The sequence below is a fragment of the Delphinapterus leucas genome, chromosome 6, assembly GCF_059928025.1.
Source record: "Delphinapterus leucas isolate spDelLeu-1000000601 "Yukka" chromosome 6, BTC_Dleu_Yukka2, whole genome shotgun sequence".
NCBI lineage: Eukaryota > Metazoa > Chordata > Mammalia > Artiodactyla > Monodontidae > Delphinapterus > Delphinapterus leucas.
In genome coordinates, this window is record NC_143134.1 from 86,121,403 (window position 1) to 86,136,192 (window position 14,790).

The 14,790-nt window shown below is 41.2% G+C and overlaps 1 protein-coding gene across 5 annotated transcripts in view; it reads right to left on the reverse strand.

Annotated features, from left to right (window-relative positions):
* The window catches only part of LOC111174564 (TLE family member 1, transcriptional corepressor), a 99,099-nt gene that overhangs the window by 47,770 nt on the left and 36,539 nt on the right, over positions 1-14,790 (reverse strand). For 3 of the 5 annotated variants that reach the window (XM_089913342.1, XM_022573450.3, XM_089913340.1), the window contains exons 7-10: positions 6,755-6,959; positions 6,000-6,016; positions 799-904; positions 323-405 (exon numbers count right to left, since the gene is read on the reverse strand). In XM_089913342.1, the coding sequence (XP_089769468.1) occupies positions 323-405; positions 799-904; positions 6,000-6,016; positions 6,755-6,959 (411 nt within the window). The remainder of the gene's footprint in view (positions 1-322; positions 406-798; positions 905-5,999; positions 6,017-6,754; positions 6,960-14,790) is intronic. The other 2 variants (XM_022573448.3, XM_022573449.3) reach the window with 1 other exon arrangement.

Consider the following 14,790-nt stretch of genomic DNA (forward strand, 5'->3'; position numbering starts at 1 on the left):
ATCTAAGAACTTGGCACTGTCGGGCGCAGACGGGCGACTCAGGAAGATACTCAGAATAAAACGGAGCCACAGATATACACACCCAGTGAGTATTTGGGCTGGAAGAAGTACTAAACCACAAAATGCCTTCGGCATCAACTCTCTACATCCACAGCTTGCCCTTCCACCGTCCTTCTCCAGGTAAAACAAAATAAAACCAATAAAAAACTCTGGAGCTCATAACAAATATAACTTTAAAAATAATCTTTAAATGACCTCGTAACACCTTCATTCCCCTAATCAGGACCGTGGTCACAGCCAAAATCAAATTTGTATTTCAAACCTTTTCTAGAAGCATGTTTTCGAAGTGCTCTTCATTCTCCAGCCCCTGATGAGATGCTTCTACTGCAAGAAAAGGTCCTGAAACTAGAAAGCACTGGGTCAGGACTTGACTGTGGTATCTGGATATCTGACGCCACTTAACCCATCTCTCCTCATCAGAAAGACCGAGACACAAAGTTTATTGCTTACTGTGTTCTAGAGGGAATACTGAAGATGATGATCAGGCCAAAAGGAAAATAAAAGTTTACAAAATCTGCTCCAAAGGGTGGGCATTAAGGTTTCTAATTACAGAACACAAAATGAAGCCTAAAAAAGTTTGTGGAGGGAGAAAATAGCCTCTACCTGCTTTCTGTTTGTTTAAAGATGCCCTATCCTCACAGAGATCTCAGGGAGGTAAGACCTGAACATTCTCTGGTCACGCACAGGTCCTGACATCCGCCTGGCAAGCTCCGGCCCCACAGCGAGCAGACACCTCACCTGGCACAGGAACACGCCACTCCCGACAAGCAAGAAGCTGCCAGTGCTTTCCTTCCTTCAGGGGGTCACCCTTCTCGTGGCAGTGATGCTGGTTTTCCCAGAAGATCTATGTTTTTAAGCACAGAGTTTTAAATTCTGCCAAAAGAAAAATCTACTGAGGCAACCGCTTAAGAAAACTTAATGTTTTCTGCTGTGCCTTAATATTGAGATTTCAGGTGATTCATTTCAGTTTTATCCTTTATCTCCAGGCAATTCCTTGACATAAGTCAGGTCAACAACATTTAGGCGAAAACACCTCCTCCTGGTCCCTGTTTACCTTTGATGAATTCGAGCATCATGAGACTGATCAAATTCCTAAGAGGCTGGGATGGGTTTTGTGATGCTGACACACTAAGAATCATTAGGAATGGTCACCGGTCATGTGAGCCCTCATCTCCACAACAGCCTCACACATTTTTTAAAAAGGAAACCACAAGTAACTACGTTGACGGTGACTAACGACGCATTTACTGCTGTCTGGCTACCCTGCAGGTAGAGTCAGGGAGGACTTTCCTAAAGGCTTGCTACGGTATGTCTGATGACTTCCCATTTGTGGTCCCTAAACCCTCACCCTGCAGACAGCCACCATCACCACTTTATAGAAGGATGAGAAATCTTGCCTGTGCAGCCAGAACTCCACTGGGGTCTGCCTTTGTCCAAAACCCATGTTCTTTCTATCACTGTCCCCTTTCCCCCCACATCCACAGTGCCGCAGTCCTAAAGAGCCACTGGGAGACGCTGTGACATTCAAAAAAATAAAATTTCAGAAACAGGCCAAGAGTGAGGTATTCCCCAAAGCAAGCCTCACACCTTATTTCCTCCTTGCTCTCTATATTGCTGAGTGTCGTCTTAGAAAAGAGTGAAGTGATGGGTGGTCCGTAACTAGGATCTGGTCCTACCTCTGCCAATGAACTAGTGAAGTACAACAGCTAGAGAAGAAAAAGATAAAGACACCCCCTTACATTAAATAAAGTGATGGCTGTCATAACTACTTTTAAATAAGTTCTAAATGTGAACATAATTTTAGAAATGTTATAGGAATGGCAACAGGGTCCCTCAGAAAGACATGATCTAAATCTCCACCTCTGTTAATTAACTATATGACCAAAGACACTCAACCTCCTTACTTTGGTGTCTTATTGAGAAAATGATGGTGACGCACCATTTTGACCTCTGAAGTAGATGAAAAGTGCTTAGACTTTTCTGGGCCAGGAACCCCTTTGGAGAATTTAATGAATGTTATGATCTCTCCTCAGCATTATGTAAGAGCACTGACCCACTCTGCATATAATTTTAGAGGGGTCCCAGGACCTTCTGAAGTCCACTAGGAACGCGCCTTAAGTTTACAGATCATCCCTGTCCTGAGTCTCTCCCACACAGCCCCCTCAAGTCTCCTCCCTCTTCCAAATGTTCCAAATAGTGATCACATGAGTTAGATATTTCAGTGCTTTTCGTTCAACACATAGTTTGACTTTGACATTAAAAGATATCACTGCAAAATGGCAGCAAGTATACGCAGTGCCTCAGCCAGTGCCTGGCACATAGTAAGTGGTCAATAAATATGCTAAATGAATGAGTATTTAAACATCCTTTCTACCATTTTTCTTAAAAGCCATACAACTCCTTGTCAATTCTCTAACTCCAGGTCTTTCAAGTAGACCTATTTAAAGTGCATTCCCTTCAGCCAAAATTTAGTGCAATTCATCTTTAAATTAATTGGGATATCTAAAGTTCTTATTACTCCTGAAGAAATAAAGGCTTTTGTTAGGTCATTTTTTTGCTCAGTAGTGGCACTCTGGTAAATAGGCTTATGTTAAAAAAAAAAAAGGTTTGCGAATTAGAAAACAGCCGAACAGCAAAATACACCTCTCAAAAGTTACTAGCTTTATCATTCATCCCTTTCAGAAACAAGAAACTTAAAAATAGTGTCCGTATTTTCTCTCTGTTCTTAGCACCTTTATTTCCTGGGTTTTACATTAAACAGGTTACATTAAGGTTCATTTGTTTTCCTACCATAAAACCTTAAACCAGCAAATGGAATAATCTGTCGCTAAAAATAAACATACACTATCTATGAACCAGTTGTAGACCCACAGATAACAATCCACACACACTCACATTCCCTCCGACATAAGTCCCTGATTTTTGCACTTGATATAAAAAATGTTTGTTCAACACAGAAAGAAGGGCAGGAAAAAAAAACAAGACTATATGCCAGCCTAGAATTTTTTAGAACTCCTTGGTCTTCTTTATGGCAGAGGTTCTCAGAGTTTGGTCCAAGGACCCTGAGGGTGTCTCTCTGTGGACAGATTTCTTCCAATACTTAAACCAAAACAATGTATGGCAACAAAGAGAATGCAGAAGCCGAGAAGAATTCAACTGCCCTCTTTTAGGCCAGGCATTGAAGACATCTGCAAATGTGCAAAAAAACCTAAACTACTCTTCCCACTCCAATTTTTTATTTTGGGAAATAGTTATTTTTCATTAAAAACGTTATTTATGCTAACACAAGTAGCTCTTTATCTGTTTAAGTGATTTTAAAATGTTTTATTTCTAACCCAGAAAATTTTCAAAATATATGACACACATAAACAAAAGTTCTCTGGGGTCATCAGTTACTTTAAGGGTAAAAGATTCTGAGACCATAAGGTTTGAAAATCGTTGCCCTATAGCCACTGCTCTTAACCCCTCGATGAGCGAACAAACAAAACAGCAGTACAGAGCAATGAACTGACTTTATCTGCCAAGTAAAATTCAACTTCATAATTCAAACCACTTTATTAAACAGATAAGTAATATAATATTTTAGGAGCTAATAGTACACATCATCTCATTACCCACTGAGTCTCATATTTAATTTTACACAAAGTTTGAAGAGAGCTAGTTAATTTTATGTAACTGCAGCAAAATCCCACTTATATGGACAGTGAACAATTTAATTCCTCTCTACAGACTGAATTAAATTTTTAGATTAAAAATGAGTGTAGTTTCTCCATTTTATATTACCATTACCATGAGTTTTCTGTAATAATTACACAGGAAACTCAGCATATATACTTATTCTGGAAATACTCTTTGAAATTATTATTAAGACTTGACAAAAATTTGGTGTGAAAAAGGAGACATGCAAATAACACATTAAGTAACCATGTATTTTATATTATTTTATAGATTGGTTTATGCAATGTATCTACCACATTTGGACTTAAAAGTTCAGATTGCTAACTCAACACGGACTTACAAACTAAACTAACTGGACTTGAAAACAATCCACAGCTGCCTGAAATTCAAGAACGATTTAGTACTTCTTTAAGGGTACAACTCATTAACCTTCGTACACCTCACCCTCACTTCCCCAATCAAGTTCTTGATTACATCTTCCAGCCAAAATTACACAGATTATTAGACATACTCAGAAATACAGTCATACCGAGTTATGGAAAAATGCCTCTACGAGCTTAAGTGTGCAAATTCTACTCTTTCCTGCCACCGGCATTTCAGAGAGGCATACACCATGGTATCCCTTCCACAACTGTCTAGAACTCTTGCTAAAACTTTCTGCAGCCTTGTATCTTCTAGTATTTTTGTTGCTTTTCCTTGGTTCTTTGAGAAAGGGCTTGTGATACATGTACCTACATATCCCTACACATCCCTCACTACAGATATATTTCCTATATTACCTTACATATAGTAAGCATTCAATAAATATACGGTGACTTAAGGTGGAACAGTAGTACTGATAACATAAAGTTGAAATAAAGTCTCAAACCTAGAATAAATTCAATAGATTAAAACATGCAGCAGACTAATGCATGTGGGCATTCCCAGCATCATCTCCTGCCATCTCTATTCTCTGGCCCAGGATTAGGGTTTTTAGTTTGATACTCTATTGAATGAACATGGCAGAAAAGATGACAATCTACAGGGACATTGAAACAGCAAAATAGAAAGGTCACCTCCATAAATCAGTTTACTTAGGTCCACACTTTCGGAGTAGGTAATTTTATTCCCTAGATCTAAGTTTTTTCTCCCCTCTTTTCTCCTCCCAACATTTTCCAAAGAAAACTTACAGGACAAGAATTTCACAACTACCTACCTCATCCTTTCACCGTTATCCATTCCACCAATACATCCTGACACATGAAGTAAACAAAGCTGTGTCCCAAAGAGAATTTTAAAAATCGCTACCGTTCTACACAGAAGGTGTGTGTGGAGGGGTGCCTAAACTTTTCAAACTGAAAAAGTTTACATATCATCCCCCCAAACATAAGAAAGTATCAGAGTGATTTAAAAGTTCAGTATCCTATTTTTTAACAATATTTAGATTGAAGATGATCAAAATACTGCCATGTTCAGAAAGAAGGAAGGAAGGAAAGGGGCAAAAACTGGAGGTTACCTGAGCTGAAAAGGGGCCAATTTCTCATTCTGTTTGTTCCACAACATGTAAGAGACGCATTTTAGAGACAGGCCTCCCCACAGGCAACCGGCAGATATGTGTACAGACCAAACGTGCTTTATGTAAAATGAGTTAAGATTTAGGCTGGTGAAAAAAAATAAACTCGATAAGCACAGAGCCCCGTGCACTGAATTTCCTTGGTTTTGAGAGCTTACTCAGATACTCAGTTCTTTGGACTAAAATAAAGTTAAGTTCAAGTTCACACTCCAAGGACAATTTTGAAAAGAAAACTAGATATGGAAACCTAGAAACTAAGATGCATTTGCAGAGGATAATGAATGGTTTAGGTAGAAATAACACAATGCTAACTAATTTCACATATGGATGGTGACCTCTTGCCTGCAGAACTGACTTAAGATAAAAATGAATACTCTCTTAAACTACAGGTAAACCTGGACTCGAAGTGCAATGATAAACGTATTTTTTAAATGGGTCTGGGGCACATAGGGATCAAAGTGTATTTTCAAGTGAGTAATCATAGCAAACAGCTTTGCCTCCCTCTCACCTGATGGAAGTTTTATATAAAAGACAAAAGGTGGGGGGAAACAGTCATATTTTTTTCAAAAAGAAAGAAAAAGAAAAACAACAGGTCGCTGAGAGAGAGTAGAATATACGTGTCTGTGCCTGTGTTTAAAGAAAGGCGGCTGAGGGTGCACTGCAGGGGGGGGAGAACGCGTTTATGTGCAGCAGGCGTCAGGGTACTTACTGTGCCCGGTTCTCTGTCTGCTCCCGAGGTTACCAAGAAACGCACAGACATGCCCGTTCAGACACAGAGGCAAGAACAGAAATAAAAAAAAGGGGGGAATAATTAGAACACAAGCCCCAAACAGTTTTAAAATGGCTTTTATTTATATAAGTCATTGCACATTCCTAATACAGTGATTTCCTGAAAATTACAGTATTTTGTAAACATAAGATTTACAGTTTAACCATACACAAAAGCCTATTTTTTTAAAATTTCTTGACAGAATAAATTACTTTTTTTCAAAAATTAGTCAAGTGCAATTTTGCCCAATATTTAATGCATACTAGAATTAAAGCCTATGAAACTAAGTAGTAACAGATGCAATTATCAAACCTTTCATTTGAACACATTCACTTTCAAATTTAACTTCTTATTTCGCCCCATTTAACAACATTACTTTCTTTGAAAATTACCCAATTAAGCAGTTAACAGTTTTCCATAATATGGTACAGGCCACTGGCATTAATGAGGCAGTTGCCAAGATGTCAAGATGCCTGCCATCTAAAGAGATGGAGAAATCTACAGATGCCCACGTTAAACCCTGAAAACCTCCAGGGTGAACTGTGTTTCAGTGGCCAAGCTGTGCGACAGACAGTTCCTCTTAGCTCATTGTTTGCTCTCTGAATGGGTTGGGGCTTTCTTTAGCGGTGCACAAACTTTGCAGCACTGTAAGAGTGTTAGGGCAAGGTCCTAATCTGGCTTGCCCGGCCTCTCACCTCTGTGGTGCTCTGCATCGTGGTGCTTCTTGTCATCTTTAATTGCCAAGTGAGACTGGCCACTCAGAGCACTAGACAGCGCCAGGAGGCCGGCACTGCCGCCGAGGGGCGGGATTCCAGGAGGCTGAAGTCCCGAAGGGTGAGGGGTGAGGGGCACTGGAGGTCCATGGCCGTGAGAAAGATGCTGAGCTTGCAACTGCTGCTGCTGTTGGTGGTGGTGGTGAGAGAGGAAGAGGAGGAGGGAGAGAGAGGGGGGTGGTGGCAGTGGTGGCGGTGGTGGCGGCAACCAGGGAGACAGCAGACGTGACAGGAGAGGATGGAGGAGACAGAACAGGAGGTTCCACACACAGACACACACACACACACACAGACACAGACACACACACACAGGAGGGGAGCAAGGAGAGAGACAGGGAGGAAAGAGAGAAAAAAAAGTGGTTAGCACTTTCAGTCCATCAAAAGCTTTCATCTGCTCAGTTACCTGATATCATATAATCTTCCCAAAACATAATCCTCAGATTGACACTGTCACTTTCTGGCCTAACTCACCCCCTGAAAGCGTAGCTACTGATTATTAGCAAACTTGGATAAGTTAGTAAGCCCTCACACGGTGGTTAGTTCCATCTCTAAGCGCCTCCAAGGATGAAATCCAGTGCATCATTGAATCTAAGATGCCACAGATTTCAGACTCATTCTGACTTCAGAAAGGTTAAAATAGGGGAGGTGCAGATATGCATCCTAAAATACAGAAACTATATTCTCAACTAGTCACCAGTTACTGGGTGACTCCACTGCACCCCAGCATTCTTGCGTTAACTTACCACAACGTTAGGATGAGACAAAACCAAACATTATCTTTAGTTAACAGAACTTAGAAAGCAGGAAGAACTAGCATCTCTCATGTACTTGTGTGCCCTTAGCTCATCAAGCCCTCACAGAATGGAGGAAGTATTGATATTCCCATTTCACAGATGGGGCTCAAGGCATTGAGTTTCTCCCACCAGGTGGCAGGGAAGTGAAGTCAACGTAGGAAGGACCCTCATGGCTGTGCTCTAGTCATGGTACCACCACATACAGAGGGAGCCCTCAGGGAGCCGCGCATGTGACAAATGGAAGGAACCTTAGAGACAAAACTTTGTTTATCCCTTCCTTTCTCCTGAGCCCCATGCCCCAAACCCATCCCCCTCCCGTGTCACAGAGGAAAACACCAAGACTCAGGCCAAGAACCTTGCTGAGGAAAGCACTCCCACCAGCTGTGTGGGACTCCAACCATGATGACCAAGTCCCCATTCCCAAATGCCTTCGCCTCTATCACTTACCCCGTTCCAGAAGTTAGAAACCTGTTCACATTAGAGTATCACTGCTCTCATATATTATAGTTAAGATTTGTTGCAGAAAACGAAAAAGTATCCAAGCAATGTCCCTTGCACCATAAATCTGGCCACATTTCAGCTGTCCAACATAAAACTCGTTTTTTGATGAGACAGGAAAAACGATTAAAGCTCAATTTCTAAGGTGTAATGTTAGGAAATTCTTAAGATTCTGATTTGTGCTCACTTCCCTGGGACTCAATTACTCGTTTTATTTATTACACCCTTGCACGTACTGAATATATTAGATCTTCACACCAGATCTTCAGCAATTTCCACCCTGACCACAGATCTTTGACTGAATCCTAAACATTATGCTTCCGGCACTCAAGAGCAAGAGAAAGCAGCATCTAAAAGGCAGAAATCAGCATCTATAGTCATTTTACAGTAAATTTTCAACCACTCCTAGTATCTTTTAAAAAATCTTTAGGTGCCAACCTTCTCTTTAAACCTCCACTCTTTCCAAAGAGAGCACAGTTCTAATGCGAGGGAAATTGGAAAAGGGGTGAGGTCAGAGCAGGCAGCATTAATAGTATTCTTGGAAAGTATTTATAAACTACTCATTCACCATTTGAGATCATAATAACAACTTCTTTATGCATAAAATCACCTTCCTGTCATCCCAAAGACACTAATTCTTGCTCCGTCACCTTTTAAGAGCTTGGCAGTAGCAGGACATAAAACTGAAGGAGCTGGCAGCAGCATCACGGTCCACCAGGCATGCTCATTAGCACTTAATTAGGAACTAGACACCTGCCATAAGAAACGTGCTCGGAGGAAGATGAGGAACAGGTCTGCCCTACCAGCGATTACTGTCGTTACTCAGAGTAAAGGCAATGTCCGGCTTCTTGGGGGGAAAGGCAGTGGTGCATACACAAGCGGGTGCGGTGGGGTGATTAAGCACGGCACCGATTAAAGAAGATGAGAGAGGCTAAGCAGAGGGGAAGGAATTTAACTATAGGGTGGAGGATACCAACCCTATCACCCTTCCCTGCACCCCACCCCCAGTCCCCCTCTAACATTCCCCCCCAAACGGAGACACCAAAACACAACTCCAGACGTGTGATTTTACGTTAGAGCAAAGGCAGTCTCAGGTGATATTTGGATATGCTAGAAGGAAGCAGATTTTCTGCCAAGCCCAAGTTGGTTTTTGGAAAGATGAACTGGAAAGCATTCTCTGATGTACTATTGAAAAGAAAGACTAAGCTTATAAAATAAAGGGGCTTTGCCACAGCTGTGAAACAGACCTGCAAAGTTAAACTCAACCTTCAGGCAAATAGCTCTCAACAGGGCTATCCAACAGCCTAATTGGCCATGAGTAAGTCCCACCTCTAGCCTGCTCTAGCTTTCCAGGCCCCTTGAAGAGATAGCTCACTGCCCATTATTAGAGGCAATTAGGTTCTTCCATCCTTAGCTTGGCGATCTTGAAAGCTCCTTCTTCCTCCTTTTTTTTAAAAAGCATAAATCCTATCACAAAATGAAAGGAGTACTAAGTAGGTAGCGACAGGATGAATCACAGCTATTGAAGACGCTGTAGACCCAAGAAATGTGGATACTGCTGCCTCACATTCTACTTCTTTATCCTACCATGCAGTGCCCCTAGATAATATTTCCAGCTTCCTTATCTGGCCTCAGCTCGGAATACACCAGAGGGAGGAAGGGTGGGCGGGCATAATGGCTCCCATTTCACAGATGAAAGAGTGGCTTGCCGTGGGGCTCATAGCCAGAACAATGATTGCAAAGCTTTTATTCCCTAGAACAGCATCTTTCCTGTGATCCCAGCAGCCCAGTCCTGTTCACAAGGGATCAGTTGCAGACCCAGTGTTCCCAAGCAAGGGGAAGGAAGAGGGCAATCTCTTTCTCCACCGAGGACCTCGCGTTTCTCCCTTCCCAGGTAAGGAGATACTCTTGAGGGTATGCAATACTGCACACCCAGAGACAATCCACATTCACTATTGGGCATTTACCCGGAAATAAAACCATCTTCACGACGCAGCCTCATGAGCAGTGACAGATGGGAATTTGTTCTTAGATTTATGACTCACGAGTGCCATCCCTCCAGTCCCCACTTTCCAATACCCTACGTCTGAAAAAGGAAAGTATCTTTTGCTCTAGCTCTCTTCCAAGGAAGCCGATAAAGAAGAATCAAGCTGAAACAGAGATAGTTTTGGCTTCTCTCAGAAGAAGATGCTTAATAAGTAATAAGTGTTATTTCTAGGATAAAAAATTTATTGAAATGAACAGAGGGCCCACATCCAGGAGATTGAAACAACTGACTCCAAAAGGGCAGCCCACTTGCCCCATGTGTCCTAAAGAACATTTTTTTCTCAACACGGCTTACCTGGGACAGACTAGTACTCATCACCTTCACCAAAAGGAAGAAACATGAATGTCACTTAAAAAATATATGCTACAAGAAAAGAGATCCTGACATTGCTATACAGACAGCAACACATCAAAAAATCCAATGGCTCTGTCAATTAGGGGAATTTACATAAATCAGTCCTCCAAAGACCCAAACCTACCCAAATCATCGGGGAAACTGTAAAATCTGTCTCAACATGACAGCAAGGCTGGCTGGGAAAATCCAACCTTCTACCCATTCATTAGCTTGAACTAATTAGTAAACATTTTCTTTAAGTTAATGCTTATAGATTTATACACCACAGAACACATAAGCAACACAGTTTATAAAGCTGTCAGAAAAGGCATTTCTGATGAACAATGGTGGTTTGCGGTAATATGCATCAATCTAGACTGGTAGCTCTTAAACAATTTCAACACCACTTTCCCCACCCCAGGGACATTTGGCAACATCTAGAGACATTTGTGGTTGTCACAACTGGGAGGGAAAGACGAGTAGAAGTGTTGCTGGCATCTAGTAGGTAGAGGCTGGGGATGCTGTTAAACGTCCTACAATGCACCGGACAGCCCCCAGCACAGAGAATTCACGAGCCCAAAATGTCAACAGTGCTGAGGATGAGAAATTCTGGTCTCAAGCTAAGCTGGAATTCTGTCCCATTACATTAGAAACCATGTTCTTATATGCCAAAGGGCTTGCCAGATTGTTGCTTAAAAACCAGAAGTACTTTCAAATACTCTTTTCACTGTCCCTTCCCCATCGAGTACCTTGTCACAGCTCAAAAAAATGAGCCTCTGCTTTCTAATGCTGACTCCACTAACAATTCAAAACAAAACAAACAAACAGAAACTTCACATTTTACAAAACAATTTGGGAAAAGAGCTAAATGGGAACTTTTACATACTGTTCTGGCGCCTCAAAGGTGATCAGGGAAAGGTTTAGTTTGGGGCATAAGGAGATAACTGTACTTGTTCTTAACCCAAACAATTTGAATAGGCTGGGAAGGAGACAAGTAAAGCAAATCACCAAACACTGAGTTAGTGATACTGAAAACCCTCAAGGAATAAAATAACCTCACCCATGTCAAACAACAGCCACACATTTAGAATTTTAATTCACATTTTACCCAGTGCAGACTGGGTCAATTATGTTGCTATATGAAATTGACTTTGCCGTTTACATTCAGAGCCTTAATATAACTGTGCAGTGGTTTCTACATTTTTGTTTCTAAAACAGGTGTAGCACAGGGTTTATCACCACAGAGCTGCCTATACAAGTGGAAAGGACACCAGAATAAAAACGAAGGCCAACGTCCCTCTCATTCCCACTAGATGCTAATAAGTTCCTTATCACCAACCACTGAATTTCTGAAATTTAACCCACTTTATAACCTTTGGGAAAACTATGTCACACAGATCACAAACTGAACCCAACCAGAACTAAAACCATGCCCCAAAATAGCATCTTTAATGCTAAAAGCGTGACAGTAAGTGGCGTTTATAGCACTTGGTATTTAAACACTTTTAAAGGGGGGGGGGGGGAGTGAAAAGTAGCATTGATTGACAGTTCTCTCCAAGTCATTCTTCCTTGATTTTCTGCTATTTCTCTGTTCTTTAAAACACTCAGTTCTTATCTTGGGAGAGTGCAGAAAAAGAAAATTGGTATGCTATGATAAACAAGTGGGAAAAGTGGGGAAGAGCTATGTGGCAGGAGAAACATCAAGGACACTACTACAGGAGTTATCTGAAAACCTCCCATTATGTGGATGGCCTCTCGCGTGAAGGGGACAAGGGTGATAAACAGGCAGAAACTGCTTGCTGGGGCCAAGAATTCGCAAGCCACTTGAAGACAATAAAATAAATAAATACATAAATCCATTGAGAGGCTCCATCTCGATGCAGGAGCGCACAGAAAATGAGATGCAGAAGCAACACTGATGGCCTGTATGTAGGCAGGCACCAGGATGAAGGCCTAAAATTCTGAAAAGCATCTAAACTCGTCTTCACTGCTTCTGCATTTCAGCTAATCCGCACAGGCCAACTCATTCTGCATCACCCCCCTGACTTATTCATCCTACCTGCCCTGGGTGTCTGTTTCCGTTGTGACTTAAAAGACCTAAACTAGAATACGTTTTTTAAAAGCCATGTTTACTTAGGTAGATCCATTTCTAAAACCATATAAGGTTTCAGTGAAAAGATGCTCGCATCATCAGCCATCAGAGAAATGCAAATCAAAACCACAAGTGAGACGGCGCGTCACACCCACCAGGAGGGGTAGAATCAAAACAATGGACAATAACAAGTGTTGGAGAAGAAGCAGAGAAACTGGAATTCTCATCCACTGCTAGGGAGAATGTAAAATGGTACAGCCACTTGGTTGTTTAAGCTAAATGGAGTTACCATATGACCCAGAGTTCCATTCCTAGATATAAACACCAGATAAAAGAAAACATGTCCACACAAAAATCTGTACACAAATGTTCACAGCAGCATTATTTGTAACAGTCAAGAGGTGGAAACAACCTAAATGACCAGCAACTGATTGGATAAACAAATGCAGCATATTGATGCAATGGAGTATCATTCATCAATAAAAAGGACTGAAGTACCTGCTGCAACATCTATAGACCTTGAAAACATTATGCAAGTGAAATAAGCCAGACACAAAAGGCCACATATCATATGATTCCATTTATATGAAATGTTCAGAACAGGCAAATCCACAGAGATAGAAAGATTAGTGGTTGCCAGGGGGTTGAGGGGAGGGGGCATGGGGCCTGACTACTAATGAATATGGGTTTATTTTTGGAGTGATGAAAATGTTCAAGAATTAGATAGTAGTGATGGCTGTACAAGTCTGTGAATATACTAAAAACCACTGAGCTGTGTGTGTTTAAAAGGGTGAATGATATGGTACGTTAAGTCATCTATCAATTGAAAAAAACTGCATAGATCTGATTTCTAAAATGAGATGCTCAACTTTCTATTCTGAAGATTTTTCTTCTTCCTCTGAAAAGAGGGAAAATGTTATAATGCCTTCTTCTAAGAAATCCAAATAAAAATCATACGAAAATATATGGGGAAATGAACAAGCAGACAATGCTTCAGTAAGTTTCCTAATAAATAAAAAGCACACTGCCCAATTCACTAGAACCCAGACACTGAAGCCAAGCTCTGCATTTGTCCGAGATACCTAGTTGTACCCTCAGTGGGAAAAAAACAAAACAAAACAAAAAAAAAAACTAGCTCGACCTAAAGGAGAGGTAGGAGGCATAAAAGACTTCTCTGAGATATTGCACCATCTCTTTGGAAAATTAATAAAAGGGCTAGACTGGTGGAATTTAAGTGGCAGGTATGTCACTAAATAGGAGCTGGAAGATCCATGTTTGTTGTCATCATTTTATTTACTCCCTTTGGTAGCAGGCTATGCATTATTCTCTCAGGGTGAATTTGTTTTATAAAGAAACTTACAGCTGGGTTATTGATGGGCTTTCCAGGGATTAACTGCATACTCATAAGAATAAGAGGCTAACCTCATCCTCTTAAACTTCCCACACTACAATCCTATAGATGTCTGACAGCTACAGCCGGAGGAAAAAAATAATCCAACATTTTTGCTAATCCTTAAACCAGTCATCTCCTGCAACAATAGGGAGTCCTTTAGGTCTACAACTCAATCTCTCAAGGACAGAAAGGCTTCTTCTGCAGACACATCAGGAGTTTGTATTCACAGCCATCACCTACACAAATACACATAGTCAGACACCACAGACCACCCTAGACTTCTTTTATTTCATACTAAGTGGTTTTAAAGTATAGAGAATTATAAATTTGCCTATGGAACAGGAGTATACACACATGACCAAGAACTGGCGCCCCAAACCTGAGCCCCATAGGCCTTGACAGAAGTTATATTCATGGAAAGTAAGTCAGATCACATCCAAATAAATGAGAAAGGACAAACAACGCTGCTTACACTAACCCCAAATTTCCCTGAGTTCCCTGATGTTCATAGCACTGCTATGGGAAATTGTTTAAATTTTCTTATATCCAACAGTCAGCATTAAGGCTGCTATCAGAAATCTGGCATTCTGTGGTAGGGGAACTGTTCATCTGTCCATGTCTTCTAACTCTTCTCTCCTTCCAATTCTATCACAAGGATCCCTGCCACCTCCCAGGGCCAGCAAAAGGCCTGGTGCCCTTTCCTCTTTACGTTGAGTAAGCAAGCCAATGATGCCTTGTCCTCACATTTTTGCTTCTCAAACCCCTCCATCTGTTCCCCTAACTTAGCTTTCCGCCCTGGTT